Source organism: Etheostoma spectabile, chromosome 7 (assembly GCF_008692095.1).
Source record: "Etheostoma spectabile isolate EspeVRDwgs_2016 chromosome 7, UIUC_Espe_1.0, whole genome shotgun sequence".
Classification (NCBI taxonomy): Eukaryota; Metazoa; Chordata; class Actinopteri; order Perciformes; family Percidae; genus Etheostoma; species Etheostoma spectabile.
In genome coordinates, this window is record NC_045739.1 from 20,022,788 (window position 1) to 20,043,598 (window position 20,811).

Sequence of the window (20,811 nt, forward strand, 5' to 3'; positions counted from 1 at the left end):
ACACACACACACACACACACACACACACACACACACACACACACACATACACATACTCCTCCTGTCTCTGTGTGACAGAGGAATCTCTCTCATGCTGGGTTGGTTTAGGCCAGTCGGATTGGACTTTGGCTTTTTAGTTTTTCAAGGAACTTTTAAAAATATCTCCAGTTCCTAGTGACAGCGGGTCATTGAAGCGTTATTAAAAGATTGAGTAAAAGGGCTTTCAAGGAATATTACTGATTCAGCACTGTGACTGGAAGGGTCTTTGAGCTCTGAGCAATCAGTATGGGAAATTTACAGTACATGCATTATTGCAGAAGACCATATCACAAATATTTACAAACTGAAAGATTAAAAGCTAAAGTCATAAACAAAGACAATACATGAGTAAACAGGGAACCCAGACCGCTAGTGGTGGTGCAACTCGGTCAGGACCAATGATTATAATTCTTGTGCTACTGATATTCAGCTAGAGGATGCTTGGACCCATCCACCCTCTGATGTCAAGAAGACCATTAGGTCTAATTGTCTGCAAAAATGATTTGGAAAGCAACATCTGTGAAACACTTAGAAAGCAGCACAGCAGTGCAGCTGGGGAGAGAGTAGCCAATCAGGCTTACCTTGCTGTTTACAAGCCAATCTCAGCTCATCATATGGTGAAAAAGAAAAAAGTCTGTGCTCGCAGATGCGTTCAGAATCTCTCTTCCCTCCGAGTAAGTCAAGTTTTATTTATCTATTGTAACGGACATTCACTGTCACGGTACTCAAATGCTTTAAATAAGAAGTTTCGAACAACATGTGACTAGAAAGTATTTTTAATTGCAAACGTTCAACTAGTGAACACAAGATGTCTCCTACCTCACTGAAAAGTACATTCTCAGTGGATGTGACCTGGAGGTCTTCCACATCAGACTTGCATGCTGCATACTGTACTATGATGCGCTTAATCTTTCACTCTTTCCATAAACGTCAGATTTTGGGTGAGTTCTTTGTGGGGATTGTAAAAGACTTTTTTTTTTTCAACAACACAAAAGTGCTCCTCAATGAAGACGGCTGTCTGTGCCGCTACGCGTGGGTTGCTTCTTTTACATTTTATTTTATGAAATAGCCTGTAAAATAAAGGCTTTTTTAAACAATTTTGAAGATGTACGCCTTGGATTTCCTTTTTTCTATACTATATTGAATTCCCGACCCCAAAGAGCACCTTCAAACATCTGACTGAACTTCCTGAGCACCCTGGCCTTTTTTGTCTTTCAAAGAAGAGATCTATGTGTACACAGAAAGGAATCTCTGTTGTAACTCGCCTGTCTCTGTGTCTTTCTTCAGGTCCAGGCAAATGTTGAGAAGGCACTGACGCTGTTTGGCCAGCTGCTGACGAAGAAGCACTTCCTGTTGACATTTATCCGAACCCTGGAGGCACAGAGGTCTTTATATATTTATTTTTCAGATGTACTGAAGACTTTCTTGGGTTTTTAGTGAATTAGCTTTTCCCACAAGGCGATTTCTATGATTTAAAAAGCAACCCCTCTTTATCCCCCATGTCCTGCATATCTACACTGTCTTATACAAATGCATAAAAAAGGCCAATAAATCATTTTAAAGAAAGAAATTCATCTTTTGAAAGTGTACTGTGTATCACCTTTTTAATTTCATATATATGACATGAAAAACAATGAAAAAAGTGCTTAACCTTAAAGGAGCTGTAGGTAGGATTGCAGATCCAGGACTTTTTGAACATCGACAACTTCTCAGTCCCCCCCCCCCCCCCCCCCCCCCCCCCCCCCCCCCCCCTTCCGCTTAAGCCCAAAAGCCCCTCCCCCAACAAGGGAGAATAAATGTGTGTGCAGGAGCAGTGATGGACATGCAGTTAGATTCATGGCAATACGGACGTAGACACCATTGGATTAGGATTAAATGTGCATTAATATTTAAGCAAGTTGTTATGAGGTTACATACGTATTTTGAGGAACTGCTTCAGATGTGACTCAACAAAAGCTTCAAACGGCATTCTTTAAATATTAATGTTGAATTTTATTGTGCATGTTGTAATGCATTTCCAGGTCATTCTCAATGCGGGACCGAGGCAATGTGGCATCACTGATTATGACGGCGCTGCAGGGGGAGATGGAGTACGCCACCGGAGTCCTGAAACAGCTGCTGTCCGACCTGATAGACAGAAACCTGGAGAGCAAAAACCATCCCAAGCTGCTGTTAAGGAGGTAAAAAAGATGTGGAGGGACGTGGAACAAAATATAGACTACGTTGTCAAACACCAAATCAGCCAATCTTCTATATTGTCAATATAAGGTCAATATATTTAAGTATATTAATATTTAAGTTTTTATTAAACTTTAGTTCATTTATCTTCAAAACTAAACATATACACCTATAAGAAATAGTTGTTGAATGGCCATACCGTTTACTGAAGTCATCAAATTAGGAAAGAGGATTAGGACTGGGCCAAGGTGGAGGCTGGGGGTGTGGCCTTGACCAACTCCAACTTTGCTCGTCTGAAAGCCACGGTGTCTCTCTCTCTCATGGGTGGGCCAAATTCTCTGGGCAGGCAAAGCAGAGAAAGGGGAGGTAACCTTCATGATTCCAGATCAGCCCATCTGAGCTTTCATTTTCTCAAAGGCAGAGCAGGATACCCAGGGCTCGGTTTACACCTATTGCAATTTCCAGCCACTGGGGGACCATAGGCAGGCTGGGGGAACGCATAGTAATGATAAAAAAAACCTCACAAAGTGACATTTTCATGCCATGGGACCTTTTGATACATGGTGAGTTCTAGTGGGTTAGCAAGTGTAAAGTGCACAGCAGGTCAGCTGAACATGAACGTTCCAATAATAAATTAATTATGAATTAATATTTACTTGGGTTTAACCTGGAGTTGGGAAAGAAAATCCGAGGTTTCACATTATTAAAGGTTAAAAAACACAAAACAAGTGGCTGGGTTGGATCAGTGGGTCGAGGTTTTTGCCTCGACACTGAGGTCCTGGGTTTGACTCCAACCTGTGACGTGTTCCTGCATGTCTTTACCCTTTTTCTCACCTAGCTGTCCTGTCAAAATTAAAGGCGATAAAAGCCCCCAAAAATAATCTTAAAAAAAAAAAAAAGTGTTTTCACTACGTTTTGCTTTTTTCTGTTAAAACAAAAAACAAACTTCTTGATAGTTTTACATCTGGAGGGCTGTAAAAATCTATCAAATGCCACTGTTCACAGCTCATGACCACACTTAGGCCAAATAAATGTCTGTTAAGTCACAATCTCTTGTCGAACAAGTTACCCATGGCCCGCAGTAGGATACTTCATGTTAAACATCAATACATACTGATTTGAACGTCAGCAGTATCGACGGCAAAATAGGCTACAGAATATTTTGTTCTGTATTGACAGAATTGACAGTTTTTTAAAATTACATTTATATCTGCAATTATGTCAAACCCTAGATCATCGCAATCATTTATTAAATGTATCTGTGTCAAAATGACATATAAACATCTTTTTGTATTCTATTTGGCCTAGAAACGCTTCCAACACGCTTGCATATCGCGTGAAAAATAGACGCTGGTCCTGTTTTTAACATGCACGTGTTTTCGGCGCAGCTCCAGCTGTTCCTGAGATGTGCGTGACACACAGGCAGCGAGCAAGCTCAAAGATGTTAACATGGGACCCGACATATAAACAGACACGCCACACAGCTGACATGCTCACACCACGCAGGCAGTGTGCAGGAGGCCTAACTCTATTGTCCCTTTTCAAATTGTGTTGTGTTTTTCAGAACGGAGTCTGTCGCTGAGAAGATGCTGACCAACTGGTTTACATTCCTCTTGTATAAGTTCCTTAAGGTAAGCCAAACAACAAGGCATGATTCTCTAGCATCCTTATCCTCCAATCTGTTTGTTCTTTTAAACACTGATGATCATCTAAAGTGGATGTATATTGCGCAACGTTTTTAAATATGTTATCGGATTTCATTAAATGCCCCTGGCTTATATTATTTCCCAGTTACAAATTTCATCTCATTGTGGTTATTAAAAGGGTTTTCCCTTTTTCAGCTGCTTGTGTTTAGTGGAGTGTACAAACAGTAGATCATCAACGCCTCGCAGCACTGCACGTTTCTTCTCTCCTCTGTTGTTTTATTGTCCTTCTTTTAGTCCACAGATCCTCTCCACTCTTATAATTTCACTCTTGCAGCCGACACGTCCTCCTCGCTGATCTTTATGACGTTCTTTCAGCTCACATCTTCTCTTCCTCTGATCTCTCTTTCATCTGTGTAGTTTCTGTTGTCAGTCTCCTCTCTGCCTTAAGGTCATTTTCCTCACCAGGGGGTGCGATGGGGCTCCTGCTGTCCTCACACGCATGGGCGTCAGTTTGGTTTGAAATGTGCTGGGGACAGAGACGCATTTGGAAGTGCATTTTCAGATGTGCTGGGTACAATGACGTATTCTTTTTTTTTTTAGCTAGCTTGCTGTGAATTCATGTATTATGTGCACAAAATGCACCTAAACTGTTATGTAAAACCAGTTAACTATTTCTTTAAAAAATAATACCCCCACAATGTCCCTGTGCATTGCTGATTTTCAGTGATAGTTAGCGATGAATCGGAGCCTACTGCTGTCTCTGTACAGCAAGGGGCATCATTAAATCCCTGAAGTGTAATTTCAGCATGCAATTAGGGAGCTTTAATGAAGCCACTATATGGAGTAAAGGCAAACATCGTAGACAAGCATGCAGTGGCCGAGCGAGGGAGGCAAAAGCCAAAGCGAAATCATAATGGCGTGATTGTGTGCTCGCTCTGTCTCGTTAGCAGCTGCCCACCTAATTGGTCCAGATGCTAACAAGGTTCTCGTTAAGCGGCAGAATGAGGAAGGGACGAGAGAGGGGAATTGTTGGTGGGAGAAGAGGAGAGGAAGGGGTTAGAGGTGGGAAGAAGAATGGAGGGGGACATGACAATTAGGAGTTAAAAAAGGAAAGGAAGCAGAGGAGAGACAAGAAGGAGGTAAGGGATAAAGGGTAAAAGTTAGAGTAGTGTAGGAGAGAGAAATGAGGAGGGGGGGGTTTCAAGTAATGTTAGTGTGTAAATAAATAAAATATTATAGAAAAGGGCGCCTGGGTGGCTCAACTGGTAGAGCGCGCGCCCATGTATAGAAATTTACTCCTCGACACAGCGGCTGCCGATTTGATTGCCCACCCTCCATCTTGCCCCCTTCCCCCCCTCTCTCCTCCTCAAAAGCTACAGACTCAGAAATGACACATACTAAGGAAAGCTCATTGTGGGACTGGCTCTAGCGGCTGTAATTCTGCACCAAGGCTGAATTTTCGGAAAGAGACTTCAGATACGGTATTAGAGTGCCACTAAGGTCTATATAAAAGCATCCAAAGAGCACCATGTCATGGGACCTTTAAGCTGCTAAATGCTTCACTGTGTCCGCCAGCCGGTCACTAACTTTGTCCGTCTGCCAACTGGATGAGGGAAGGTCACACACAGTCGGTTTTTAGAGCATTTAGCCAAAAACGACCCTATTAGATCAAACCCAAAACAGTGTAGTTAGGGGGCTGCAAATCCAAAGTGTTCTGAAGGATGCTACAAAGCCCCATAGGGCTGAGGGGAACTGCACAGTTGAATGATAATTATCTGTGACTTTGATTGTGATTATTGTAATATTAATTATGGCCATTGTACATTTTTATTAGGCTACATTTTTTTCCAGTAATTTACATGAAAAAAATAAGTAAAGACTAGTTAAAAGCTTTTCATGATTTTTTGGGGATCAGTGTATAATTTACTGGCTTAACCTGGTTTAGAAAACATGAGAATATTGAATTTGCAAAGTGAAAGAGGGAGATTAAGAATAGAGAAGGGAAATTTACCAGTAGGGTTAAGATTGGTGAATTGCAGGAGAGCAAGGAGCAAAAAAGACCAGAAAAAGGACGTGTGTGTGTGTGTGTGTGTGTGTGTGTGTGTGTGTGTGTGTGTGTGTGTGTGTGTGTGTGGTGTGTGTGTGTGGTGTGTGTGTGTGTGTGTGTGGTGTTGTGTTGTGTGGTGTGTGTGGTTGTGTGTAGAAGACAAAAAAAAAGTGAGTGGTGCGAAGGTGCGACAGATACATTAGTACTTTCCCCAGCTCCCTTCTGGACCTTGTGCATTTCCAACACACACACACCCAGTCTGAAGTATCTCCCTGAGCACTGTTACGGTCAATCATTAAACTCTCGTCAGGATGAGTATTGGTGATGTGTCCTTTCTCTCCCCTCTAAACTGCTGCTACTTCAGTCGGGAGTGTTTTCCTTGAAGCCAAATGATGACTAATGACACTATTGATTGGCAAGTGTCTTTGATGGAGCGGAGAGTGGGAAACATATTTATAACATCTGTGTCTGGTGGTCGCACAAGCTCTGTAATGTAGACAACGGGAGAAAACTGAAAAGATTCATGTAACACTGCTTTAAGTCAGAGACCAAGGTCACTTAAGAGAGAATCACAAGATGCTTACACCAAAATACCATCGCTGTACAAAAAGTGCCTTTTTTGGCTGTACATATTCAAATATGTCTGTTCTCCCAGGGACAACCTGAAAATTTCCATATCGGCCTTTTAGGATCTGATAATATTATCAGCAAGTTGTCTGGCCTGCCACATGATAACCTGATGACACAACAGTTTTCATGGAGAGAGAGAGAGAGAGAGAGGATAATGAAAAAATGTTATGGCGGTGTGGGTGGATTTTGAGTTATTTATTTCAATCAGCACTTTTTTAAAGACTTAAAGTGCTCATATTATGCTCATTTTGTGTGTAGTACCTAGCGAACATTACAACGTGTGTTACAAAGTGACGCTTTTACATACATCTCACATAAAGCATGTTATGAATTCCATTACTTATAACTAGTTTGCCTAAGTAGAACATTGCTTCCCCTAGACACAGATGGGTATAATAAGTGAGGATTTGTGGCCCACCTTTAGGCGTTAAACAGTCAAATTGCATTTGTCGTCTTTTAAGAAAGGACCGGTTTTGTGCCAGGAAAATGCAAGAGCACAGCTAAAGAGTGAGTGTTTGGTCTGATGCAACATGTATTTTAAGACGTTCCTGTTCAGAGGCACACAACATAGAAGGAGGGAATGGAAATTAATACAAAAAGCTGCAGCAAATGATTCATCGCCGGAAACATAAACTATATAATTTGACATGACACTGTAAGTCATGACACGTTAAGTCATAAACGTGTCATGACTTACAGTGTCATTTGGTTTTGCCATGACAATTTAAGGTTAGGGTTCATGTGTCATGACAGTGGTATTTGTTTTATGACAGTGTCATGTCACTCTTATGTAGATATCTTGAAGTAAAGTGTTACCGATCTTTTTGGTTGCTATTTATAATTTTTCCTCACATACTGCCTTCCTCTTGTGGGATAAATGCATGCCTGCAAAAAAAAGTCTCTCTTCAACCAATATTCCAAATTCAGCAGCAGAAACCTTTTTTCTTCTCTGCTATTCATTACTCTCCAGACACGCTTAACTTACGTCAAAACAGCCCGTTATTAGCCCTTATTTAATGACACTCTTTGCACATCAGATGAACTGCAGCCGGGCTTACCGCATTTACATCTGCTTCCAAATTCCACACTAAATTGAGAAATCTTGCGCCCCTGACACTAATTTGCAAAGATATCCTAAGATATCCCCTAGAGCTGTCAGGGAAGCAGATATAAATGCTTTCATCAACTGGCTTTGAGTTGAATCACTGTGTTACTAAGTGGATGGCTACACTGTATTTTAACCCCTCTTAGGGATTGTGAGATGATTCATTGGATAAGGAAATAAATACCTGTGCAACATTGTAGTTTTTTTCAGGATTTTCTCTCATTTTTGCTTTTTGTCATGAACTGGACACCTTTACGCCTTTTAGGCCTCTTACATTTAAACAAGTGTCACTCTTTGGATGAACTGCTGGCAACTCTTCTCTTGTCTGTCTGCTCCCTCACCAGGAGTGTGCCGGGGAGCCTCTCTTCATGCTTTACTGTGCCATCAAGCAGCAGATGGAGAAGGGACCCATAGATGCCATCACAGGAGAAGCACGCTACTCCCTCAGTGAGGATAAACTCATCAGGCAACAGATTGACTACAAAACACTGGTCAGTAAACGCATTGTGTCTTGAGGATTTGCTCTGAATCATTTGATTAGTTGTTAAGCTACAGTCACAGTGGGCGATGGCAATTTTAAAGCAAGCTCTTAACTGATCAGCAGTTGAAATGTGGTGGCCAACAGTTGCTTAATTGGTCGGGAAGTCAACTGTGGGGAAGGAATCCTTCCAGGGTAAACATGGTGCTTCAGCATCAGTTGTGTTGGGAGGGAGAACGTGATCTATTGCCCAGTGTTCTCTCTCCAAACAAAGCACTTCAGGTTTGGATTGGAAACATTCGGACAAAGCTACTTGTCTGCTACAGTTGTTTTTGGTCTGCACCCATGTGCGAATGCTGAGTTATTATAGCCCTGAACAAATTGAACGGACTAGGAAAATGTCCAGGTTTTAAAAACAGCTGCTGCAGACAAACTAAGTGTGAAAATGCTGTGATGTACATTCAAATGCACCGAACCAATCATCCAACCATCTCACTATTTGGCAACCTTCTTGCAGTGTCTTTGCCTAAAGCCTCTGTCTGTTTTTCATTTCCTTTTGTTTCCGCCTGTTTTTTCCACAGACATTGCACTGTGTAAACCCAGAGAATGAGACCGCCCAAGAGGTGACGGTCAAGTGTCTGAACTGTGACACCATTACTCAGGTCAAAGAGAAGCTGCTCGATGCAGTGTACAAGGGCAGTCCCTATTCACAAAGGCCCAAGGCTTCTGATATGGACCTGGGTAAGACACACAATACTGTATGTACATGCATGTTTGGTAACTGTATGAGACAGATGTAATTACTGGCCAAGATGGCAGTCCAGAGGCATGCTTATGTGAACCGCTCAAGGCCATAGATGTGTCTCGTAAACTTATTTCCACTTTGTACACTACAATGATTTTTTTTTTAGTTTGCTTGTTTTGTTCTACAAGGAAGAATGATGTTAATTTACTGAGAAAAGGGTAAACAACTGAAGCTGCAATTAACACTATAGACTGAGCCCAGAATCAATTAATGTTTTAAATGAGCCTGCATTCATTAATTTTGTTGGCTGCTTGGAAGCAATGCAAACAACCTGTAAATAGAACATTGACATTTTATCCTCCTCTGCTCATTTACATATCCTGCAGACACGGTGCAATATAAGCATTCATTTGGAGTCGTGTTTGTATCCACTTGGTGAATGTACTGTACATCCGATATTTACTCCCCTTTTAGCTCTGTTTTGGTCTTTGTCAACTTCCAATGAAAATATCTAGCTTTTTAGTTGCTAAATGCTCCACATAGTAGGTACCTCTGTCTGCGTGCCTTTAGGTGCTGGGCAGGTAGTGTACACTGGTTTTTTTCCGAGCTTTATTTGCTGTAAATGAGGTTGACAGGAGTGTTGAGAGTGATCCAAAACGGTAAAGTTGTGGGTCCGAAGACTCAAACAATTAACTGAAAATTGACTGCAAAGTAGGGTGTTAACTGTTTGTGTGTTGGCTCCTATGACATCATACACAGTCATTTAATCTATCTAAAAATATTTATGTGCAGCTTTAAGTGACTACATAAAATTTACTTTCTCAGTAAAGTGGGAAATACATTGACAATCCCTGTGCAGCATAAAGAAATGTGCTGCAAATAGAGAAAACATAAGCCAATACAAACATGGCTAGTTGTGCACAGTGCACATTTCTGATATTTTGTTTCCCACAGGGATCAAGACTTAATCCATGAAAAGTGCGGGAACACCATTAGCATTTACAAACAACTAAAATCTGACCACACTGCAAGACCAAATGAAACACAAACACACTCAGGGCCCTATTTGAACATTTAAAAAAAAATTGTGTTTAAAGCGTGTCCAAATCCACTTTTGCTAGTTTGACGATAAAAAAAAAAAAAGGTGCACTGTTCAAAAAGGTTTTAGTGTCTTCATTAATTCATAGATGTGTTTTGGGTGTAACAAGCACTAAACCAATCAGAGTGTCATCTCCCATTCCCTTAAAAAGCCAGGCGCGTTTGTACCTTGATGCATTGCTATCATGATGGCAGATTTGCACCGTAATATTTTTATTTGTAATTTTTTGCATGTTTGTGTGTTGCTGCTGCTTCCCTGTGTGTGTGTGTGTGTGTGTGTGTGTGTGTGTGTGTGTGTGTGTGTGTGTGTGTGTGTGTGCGCGTGTGGGTTCGTGTGTGTGTGTGTGTGTGTGTAACAAGCATAGTGCATGTGCTGTACATAAGCCTAGGCGCATTTTACTAATTTGCTGTTAAATTAACAATGAAATGCTGCCCTATTGACTTTAGACCAGCTTTTTGATGGTCAATGGCACAATCACTTTCTGTTGCCACAAGATAGCAATACGCCAGAATTAACCTGAGCACACCATGGGCTCAAAGACGGGCGCAAGTGCATTTGCTATTTAAACGACATGGACATGTCTTAAAATAGCAAAGACACTTGCTTCGGGCTTTGTGCCGCGCTGCGCCGGGTTCAAGATAGAGCCCTTAGAGTACTTGTGTAGTGTTCTTTGCTCTAAACTTCTGTTCCCTCTTCCTGAAGAATGGCGTCAAGGCCGAATGGCCAGAATCATTCTGCAGGATGAAGACGTCACAACTAAGATCGACAATGACTGGAAACGCCTCAACACACTGGCTCACTATCAAGTACGCAAGCACTGACATCAACACAAAACAAGCACAAGCAACAGCTGGGTTGGATTTATCCAGTGAATATTTTGGTGTGTCTTGGTGTGCAGGTAACAGATGGCTCGGTGATCGCCCTGGTGCCAAAGCAGAACTCTGCCTATAACATCTCCAACTCCTCCACCTTCACCAAGAGCCTCAGCAGATACGGTTTGACTCCAATTCCCCTTTTGAATTGACCCTATTTAAATCATTCTGTCAATGATTCCCATCCCTCTAACTGCCAACCACACACACACACACACCACACACCCTTTTCACTCTTTCATTCTCTTTTTCTCTTGTTTATCGTGGCCATGATTGGGCTCCTTTCTATGTGAATGGCAATCCATTACTATCAGCCAAGGCTATTCCATGACTCTTTCCAAACAGCTTGTGAATGACAGGCATTAAAGTAGACACCTCGATCCCCAGCTGACAGAGTGAAAGAGTGAAAGAGAGAGAGAGAGAGAGAGAGAGAGAGAGAGAGAGCACCTGGCCGTCAGCGATAGATTGAGGCCCGGCATCAATATGGTATACTTCACTGAAGAATTAAACTATTTAGAAGATAAATCACTGCAGTAAAAGACTGGACCCTTGCCTGATAACAAAAATGGGTAGTGACCCTCAGGCAAGCATGGCTCAGGACTGATCTAGATTCACAGCAATCTTGATTTTCTCTAAAAGCCCATATAAATCGTATAAAATCGTGTTTGTGTGTGGGTAATATGCAAATAGACATAACACTTTGGGGGTAGCATTGTTACCTCTATTTGGCCCTGTACAGATAGAGGGTATGACATGCATCACAAGCTTCTTCGGCTTTAAGAAAGTAATTTGGAATCATGATGCAGTCATGTCTTGCCTAGCTGATACCCACAACATAGACATGCCTCTTTTATACATTAAAGGTAGATTCCAATAACAATTGTGTTACCTGAAATTAACAGGAGAGTAAGATCTCTGCTACTAAATCTAACCTAGTCATCAAATATAGAAGTGCTGGTCTTCTATAAGTGGTGGTGCGTGCATGGGTATTTGTGTTTTTACTTTAACATGATAACATGAGTTTTTCTAATGATATCCATGGCTGCTGCACTTGTATTGACTCTATGTCTACAACGCTGTGTTGGAGTGCCTGTCTCTTTAAGCAAAATAAATATTGGTTATAGCCACTCACACAACAAATATCTCGAATTTTGTAGTAAAAAGTTTAGTCTATTGATTTAGAGGTGCCTTGACTCTGAACTAGGGAAAATTCACATTGAAACTCTTTGTGTGTGTGTGTGTGTGTGTGTGTGTGTGTGTGTGTGTGTGTGTGTGTGTGTGTGTGTGTGTGTGTGTGTGTGTGTGTGTGTGTGTGTGTGTGTGTGTGTGTGTGTGTGTGTGTGTGTGTGTGTGTGTGTGTGTGTGTGTTTATGAGCACAGGTAAATGTTGGCCACCAGTGGCCGTGATGGGTTTGAAATCACACCCACTCATCACCCCCGCTGGCAAGAGCAACAACAGCACTACACACCACCTCACTCAGCCTCTTTCATTTTTCAATCCCATGCTCTCCCATTACTCTCCATTTCACCCCTCTTTCTCCTCTTGTCTATCTGTCCATTTCACCCACCCACCCACCCCCTTTTCCTGCCATCTCCTCTCCTCTCCATCCTTTCACCAAACATAAGGGGATTGCAACATGCATCAGCAACTCTCTTTTATCTCTCCACCTCTTCTATTCATTCCATATGCCTTCTTCCCCAGGAGCAACAGCTAGTTAGGAGATAGTTGCCCCCCCCCTCCTGTGCACATCCCCTGCCTGGTTGCTTTTCCCCTCTCCATGCTAAATGGAAAAGTCATAGATATGCATCTCCTTGCTTCGCTCTAATCAACTTTGACACTCACGCCATGAATAATGAAGCAGACATAGATGCTAGGGAAAAGGGGAGGGGGAGTGTGAGTCACAGTCTGTAAAAGAGAGAGAAGAATGTAGGAAATTTGCTGAGTTTTGGGTCATTATTGGTCGATTAGGTAACTAACCTGTCAGGTAATGAGATTCTACACATTTATACTTCTAGTGTATACATATCCTGTGAAAAGGAGAAGAGTAGGCTGCAATATTTGCTGGTTTTTCAAACTCTAAAAATGGGCTCTAATAAGGAAAAGCAGCCTTTTTTTGTTCACTGAATCACAAAGTTTCTTACAAAAGCTGACATAGTTCTTCTAAATTAATCTGTTTTGTGTTTGTGGCTTTAGAGAGTATGCTGAGGACAGCCAGTAGTCCAGATAGCCTACGATCCCGAACACCCATGATCACCCCTGACCTGGAGAGTGGAACCAAATTGTGGCATCTGGTGAAGAACCACGACCACTCGGACCAAAGGGAGGGCGACCGAGGCAGCAAGATGGTCTCTGAGATCTACCTAACCAGACTGCTAGCTACAAAAGTAAGACAAAAAGGAGTGAACTACATGCCAGTCTTTTAAAAGTTTATTCCAGTCATGGTGAACAAATCTCCAACCCTGCACTTAGAACCATTGGGGAACACTAAAACTCACCACTAAAACACAGACTAATGGAATATTTACAGCATTATCATCTCTTTAAGACAAAGGGATCCACCTCACCTATTTGATGGGAGAGGAAACTACTAGTACAGAAAGTCTGCAGGTCTATGTGGAGTCTTGAACTGTATTGAATCACAACATCCCAATTCAAGGCATTTCTATTTCAGGTAATGGTACATACATTTTACTTTTACATTAATTTATTAGACTTTTGTGTGATAAAGAGAATAGTTTGAATTCAGATTTCCTAAAACAAAATGAGTAAAAATTGCTGCCGTGCAAGTGGCCCCTTTATAGGCAATTAGTGACTTGAACTTGGAATTGACAAGAAACAGCCAGTTTAGGGCAATGAAAAGTGGAGTGACGCAAGCTGTTTTTGGCTGGTTGAAGACCAGACATGGTTCCGTATTTTGAACCATTTGCAGAATTTTTAGTGTGCGAGTTGGCAGGCCTGCTAGCATGGCAATTCAGCAGACAGAAGGACTGGCTGGGATCACAAGATCAGTCTTGAAAAGAATGATCAGAAGTAACAGTGAGCCAGGCTGAGATCCACGCAAACATAGTGGGGTGGTTTGACAGCATGGACAGATAGAGCTGGGTATTAGCATCACAACTGTGGTAAAGAAAAAACATGTGATCAGATAATTAGACCAGGGGTGGTGGCATATATTGAGAAGTAAAGAGGACCAAGCACTGATCCTTGTGGTACCCCAGTGGAAAAAATGTATAGCTTGGACTTTTCTCCTTCCCATGCTTAACAATTGCTCTATCACTAACAGTGCAGTTTGATTGGAATCACCAATCTTTAAATCATATTGGTGGATTTGTGGGAGGAAATCTGAGACTTGAGCAAAACCTGCTTGCTTTAAAACGTCTGGATAGGAAAGGTGTTAGCAAGACCGGCCACATTCTATACACTTCAGATGGGTTTAGAGTCAGCTTTATCAGCAGGCGGTTAAGAGTTTAGGGTTAGGGTTTAGGTAACTAATGTGGATGAGATGGCTTGGAAGAGTATAGTGTATTGTAGTATATTATTAATTGAAGCTTGTTTATTTTTTAGACTTACCTAACCAAACTGGTGAGCCATACACACATACCTAAACACCCTCACAGGGATAAACAGACATATATTTCCCTATATTTTGGATCTTTGCAGTATCCAGCTATCATTCCTTTCTACCTTCATTGTCTCTCAGTTCATTCTCTCTATCCTAGATGTAAGAGGGGGATGGAAATATAGCAATGGGCAGCAGTTACAAGTGGGCCGGCTTTTCAATTTCCAGTGGTTATAAGAAAAAACAGATTAATAAAAGCTGAGTGTGTGGTGCAGAGTGCAGGGAGGCAGATACAGGAGGTGTCAGGAGACACGCAATTTGTTGAGGGATTAAAGAGGCAGTGCACGATGAAAAAACAGAGGCAAATGAAATTGAGAAGCTCATCTTGTCCCTGTCTCTCCATGGCTGTCTTTCTGCGTCTGTTTTCCTGGCCTTCTCGTCTATGCAGATATCAGTACTTTGATCCGCGACTGGGACAGAATTCATTCCTGTTCCATTTCGCAATGGTTGACTAAATGCCATCCCCAAACATTTCCTCAGTAATAGATTCTGCTAGATGGAGAAGTCTGGGAAACAAATGTGTTGTTAACGAAATTCATTTAGCTACATTTGATGTGATTATGTTGAAGCATTGTCATTGGAGGAATGCGCCATCCAAATCCAAGAGCTGGGGTTCCTGTTTGTGATTCTGCAGATTGAGGCAGTCACAAAGTGGAGTTTATAACTGATTCCCACTGGGGCCATTCATACTAAAAATCCACACACTTATGGCCCATTCAGGTGCTGCGGAAGTGGCTGGAAATTGTACATATATTCTGTCACAGTGAAACTAGGTTTATTGCCATCCTCTAATGTACCTTCTCTCTGAGATTTCATGTTCTTCTTCTCTTCTACAGTAATTTACAGGTAGATTTTAAACATAAACATCCAATTTTGAAAGTTTTTTTTTGTAAAGTGTTTTTGAGGGTGATCATGAGTACCAGCACAAGAATGCTCAACACAAGCGATCAAAAATCAAGTTAAGTAATAAAACAATAAAGCCTCTAAAAAATAAAGAAGCTCAAAGTGAGTTGCCATAATAAGGCAATATCACTGGAAAAAAATGTCAAAAGGAATCAGAGACAAACAACTGTACCTGCACAATGCTTGTCAGTCATAAGATTCTAACGTCTACCATAACAATTTGAAATCTTAAGGTTTGAGACCACTAATGATTGCACAAAAGGCAATTACAACTAAGTATGGTGTTACATACAGTGCAATTTATAATGACCATCTCATGCTGGTTATATAACATGTCAACTTGTATTCAAGGTTCAAGGTTTTATTAAGACATCCATAAAAGTTACATGAAAATGTAAGTGCTGCCATCCAAACCAACCAAACTTGATCACAAAAACATAGCATGTAAATGTCCATAGAATACATTTAAAGATTTAAACAACACTAAACTCAATTCTATATTAAAACAGTTAAAGATCCATTCAAATAACAACATGAAAGCAAACTAAAACTTAAACAAATCCTTACAAATGTCTTGTTTTCTCGCTATCCTTGTCTTTCCATTCAGGGTACACTACAGAAATTTGTGGATGACCTGTTTGAGACTATCTTCAGCACGGCCCACAGAGGCAGCGCGCTGCCGCTGGCCATCAAGTACATGTTCGACTTCCTGGACGAGCAGGCTGACAAGCACTCCATCACAGACTACGACGTACGACATACCTGGAAGAGCAACTGGTAAGTGAGAGAGTTTAAATAATTACCATGGATGTACAGTATTAACGGAACTGGATACTGTTCCAAGATGGCACCCCCATTAAGTCCAAGGAAAACTCCATCTCTTCAAGATCTTCAAGTTTGGTCTCATGACATTTGCATTAGAGTCTCTCGCTAGCCTTATTACAAAAATAAAACGCTGGTAGATATTTGGTGGCTTTTAAAAATGTGTATTTTAGTCATTTTTTTGAAGAGAAAAACGTCAAACGTTGACTGGTTACAGCTTCTCAAAGGAGTGGAGTTGTTGCTTTACTTCGCCTTTTGTAATAGTTAAAATGAAAGAGCATGTGGTGCCTTTTCTTTGGACTTTTCGATGGCCATTTTTCACTATTTTCTGACTTTTTATTGAACAAACAAATAACTGATTGTTCAAGGAAAAATCAAGATATTAATTAGTAATAAAACATGCAGCCCTGATAGAATACATTTTGAATGTTTTTGATAATTTTTCTGATCCAGATAATGTTAAATACTCTCTGGAAAGTAAATATGTTTGTGCACAACACTGCAGAAAAACGTATTAAATCAATAAATCCAGGTCTGCGAAATTCATAAATAATTTAAACAGTTGCTATGTCTCATGCTTGGTCATCTTAACATCTTCAGACTGGCATTGCAATAGGTTTTCCATAAATTATTTATTTGCGTTTATTTCATTAAAACTTTATAGTTGCAAAGAATTTAGGTGAACTTCTTTATGAAGTTGTGACCAATTACACACTACCTGTAAGCTGCTACATTGCCTAAGGGACCATGGGGCTTACTGAGCAAGACTATAAAAATTCAAATTATGTTTTAATACACAACATTTTTAAGTTAATTATGTCTTTACAAAGTGTCTATTCTGTGTTCTGGCTACAGTCTTCCTCTGCGGTTCTGGGTGAACGTCATCAAGAACCCCCAGTTTGTATTTGACATCCATAAGAACAGTATCACGGACGCGTGTCTGTCTGTGGTGGCCCAGACCTTCATGGACTCCTGTTCAACGTCAGAGCACAAACTGGGAAAAGACTCACCTTCAAATAAGCTGCTCTATGCGAAAGACATCCCCAACTACAAGAACTGGGTAGAAAGGTAAGTCAAATTCAACGCAGACAAATTCAAATCAATATTAAACTAAAAAAAAAAAAAACAGCATATCCACAGTTGCTAAGTGGAAAAGATCCATTTGAGTTGTTGGAAGCTGGGAAGGTTGACTAATTAGTAAAAGTTGTCTTCAAAGAAAAGTGCGGTGGAGAAATTAAAGTAATTACACTTCCCAAACTACTAAGCTAAAAACAACTGTGAGACTCTGAGAACATAACAGGTTGAACTTTTTCTGCTGCTAGCATTTAAAGCATTTTTTACTGGACTCAGAGTACACAGTTTAATTAAATGAGTGCAAACAAACCATATACTGTAATTACAGCTTGCTCCAGGCTCATGCATATGAAATACAGTGTTCACAGAGTACAGAATATCTGTAATACCAAGAAAAAGGCTAGCTGAAAAAATGTCCTCTGGTTCACCCTTCATCTTTTTTCAGAACTTCAGAATGTTTAACGAAACTCAAGATAAGTTACCCACCACCACAATCATTCTTTCTGCTGATTGTGGAAGAGTCTAATAGTCTTTAAGTAGCTTTGGCAATGTGAATTGCAGCTCCTCCCAGAGCTTGTATTGATGTTTTAGAGTTGATGAAAGAGACAGGATTTTAAGATTTCTTTTTTTGAGGGGGCATTTTTGGCCTTTATTTTTGACAGGACAGATGAAGACATTTAAGGGGAGAGATAGAAGGGGAATGACATGTAGCAAAGGCCCGCAGGTCGGAATCAAACTCGGGCCCGCTGTGTCGACGAGTACACCTCAGTATATGGGCGTCTGCTCTACCAACTGAGCTATCTGGGCGCCCAAGAGACAGGATTATTTTCCTCATTCCCAGATTGCCATGAGGAGACAATATCAACTGCTAGCAATAAAAATGATGTACAAAACTAAATAATTGGATTTAACTATGTTAGTTAAAAAGTAAATGATACGGCCCCCGTGCATTCCCCCCTCTCTCTGGCTGCTGCAGCACTCAGAAGCTAAAACAGAAGAGCAGACAATTATCCAGGTTCAAGGCCCATTTCTTGTGCTACAGATAGTCCTAAGGCTTGCGGGGAGTATTTGGAGGCAGTATGAGATAAGAATTTATTGGTGATGGTTAATTAGGTGCAGTTAAACCTTGTTTTCTATTATGCCTCCTAACGACACTCAACCCCAGCCTGCCCTGCTGCAGTAAACCTTATGGTAGATGAGATATGGATTCTGCAAACAGGTCTGGGTACAGCTCAATATTAGGAGATTTTTTTAATATACTGTATTGTTTTCTGCCTGCCTCACTTTCTATGGACATGTTGCTCCGCTGCAGTGGTTCAACACCACTGAGTCGATAATGTGAAGGTTGTTGTTGCTCTGACCAGATGGACCTCAATAAGTGCAAGTTAACGCTCATTCATGATCAGACTCTGTATGACAATGATTGGGATGGGTGCTGAATCTTCTCTCCCGATTCCCTCGATTTGTAAACCGAGAGCCTCAAAATAAACAGTTATTACAGCCAGTGAATGAGTGGACTGGACACACACGGCAGCTCTGTCGCTGCTAATGGTCTTGAGCACAGTATTTTAATCCCACCCTATATTCCAAAAAGTAAAAAATGTATTGAATTATACATGTTGGAGATCAGATATGTAGTTGACTGTCATAAGCAATGTACCTGTATTTAAATAGTAACCTCACAAGGCAATAAAATAAAATATAAATCTGGAGTGATGATGACAAAGTTGAACGACCTTCCCAACTCTCTCTTAAAAAATGTAACAAGTCCTCCAACCCGGTCATAATGGTACAGAGGTCCTTTGGTTCCAACAAGTCCGAACCTCTAATACGACCCACACAGGTGTTTCCTAAAATAGCTCCCCTGATGGTGGCAACAGATCAACACATCCTCATACCTAAACATTTTCACAGTTTGGTTAGGTTTAGGAAACGACCATTGGTTTGCTTAAATAGGTATGTTTGTTAAAGATTCTTATTTTACATATGTACGTAATGTAATCTAACATAGTTATGTACTTAACTTGCAAGTTACCTACAAATGTACTGTAAGTTAAAATAAGTCAATGCAATCTCAGAGTGTGTTTATTTGACCCATCCATCCACGACCTCCTCCCAATGCAGACTTTGTCGCTCTTATGTACTACGTCCCCTGACTCCTTTGCTCCGGTTATAATTATTACGGCCACAAGAGGTTGCAGCTATAATAAACGTAAATGTTGGTTGTTATAAGCTCCTAGTACAAGCAACCTATAGGTTCTTTAGTTTAGGGGGAGGACAGTCTCAGAAATGTACCTACCTCTCAGCAAATGCAAAAAAATACCCCTCCCTTCCCCTTATAAATAGTTCTTATGTAGTTAAATAGTTTTGCTACAATCCATTAAAAACTAGTCAACCTATATATGTTACTGAATGATACACCGTGCACTCCTCTTCCGGTTTGTTGGGCTATACATGTTCGCCTTCACATGTGTAGTTGTCCCGTCTAAGTGTCTTTGAGCAAGCTACTGAAACATCAGCTAAATATTGTATATAACTCTATCAATCCCCCAGCGGGAAGACTGGTCACCAGCTGCCACTGTTTGCATTCAGAATATTGAACAACCAGTCCAGTGACAGAGTGGACTTTTGGATGGAATACCAATGGTGCAGTGGGTAAAACTCTCCGTCTAACTTTTCCTCTAGGTATTACTCCGATATCTCCCGTATGCCAGCCATCAGTGATCAGGACATGAGTGCATACCTGGCGGAGCAGTCCCGCCTACACCTCAGCCAGTTCAACAGTATGTCTGCACTGCACGAGATCTACTCCTACATCATCAAATACAAAGACGAGGTGAGCTCCCACCGCACATGGAATAGAATCGAACAGAATGCAAAGGAGTATTATTTATGTAATTACTCGGCAGCAGGGTGTGCTGTGTCTTTTCCCCTTTACTAATTTTGACTAATGCCATGAGGTCATTTTCATTCAATTACACTGATAATCATCCCACATTGGTACGGGCTGGAAGGTATTATCACCATTAGGATTCACATTAAAGTATGAGCTTAACACATTATGAAGCTAATGGAGCTTCATTAGAAGAGACCTGCATGTAGGATCCTACATCTGCTGCTGGTCGAGTAAAACGCAACATTTCTGTACAAACCAGGAGGTGTGTGTGTGTGTGTGTGTGTGTGTGTGTGTGTGTGTGTGTGGGGGTGTGTGTGTGTGTGGTGTGTGTGTGTGTGTGTGTGTGTGTGTGTGTGTGTGTGTGTGTGTGTGTGTGTGTCAATCAGTACCATGCTTCTCTTCGTACACCAAATATGAAGCTACCACCAGAGAGTCTTGTTGTCACCGTGAAGTTGCCAAGCAACTCTACATGTATAATGTTTATGTTTGTAATAGTATTTAAAAACTCAATCTGTTAATATGAACATTACAAGAGAAACATTGTGTACTACAAAAGGACATTTCCTACTTCACACACATTCAAAACCCGGCTAATTGCATGATCACACTGAAACCACTGGATCATTTCAAACTTATTTCACTTGAGGAATTCATAAA

General features: G+C 41.0%; 1 protein-coding gene across 2 annotated transcripts in view; it reads left to right on the forward strand.

The window, feature by feature from the left end:
- Nucleotides 1-20,811, forward strand: part of plxna1a (plexin A1a) — a 280,313-nt gene that overhangs the window by 253,138 nt on the left and 6,364 nt on the right. For both annotated transcript variants that reach the window (XM_032520348.1, XM_032520349.1), the window contains exons 22-32: nt 1,327-1,424; nt 2,061-2,219; nt 3,782-3,848; nt 7,990-8,136; nt 8,705-8,864; nt 10,670-10,773; nt 10,866-10,962; nt 13,034-13,224; nt 15,970-16,139; nt 17,040-17,252; nt 19,944-20,094. In XM_032520348.1, coding sequence (XP_032376239.1) covers nt 1,327-1,424; nt 2,061-2,219; nt 3,782-3,848; nt 7,990-8,136; nt 8,705-8,864; nt 10,670-10,773; nt 10,866-10,962; nt 13,034-13,224; nt 15,970-16,139; nt 17,040-17,252; nt 19,944-20,094 — 1,557 coding nt within the window. The remainder of the gene's footprint in view (nt 1-1,326; nt 1,425-2,060; nt 2,220-3,781; nt 3,849-7,989; nt 8,137-8,704; nt 8,865-10,669; nt 10,774-10,865; nt 10,963-13,033; nt 13,225-15,969; nt 16,140-17,039; nt 17,253-19,943; nt 20,095-20,811) is intronic.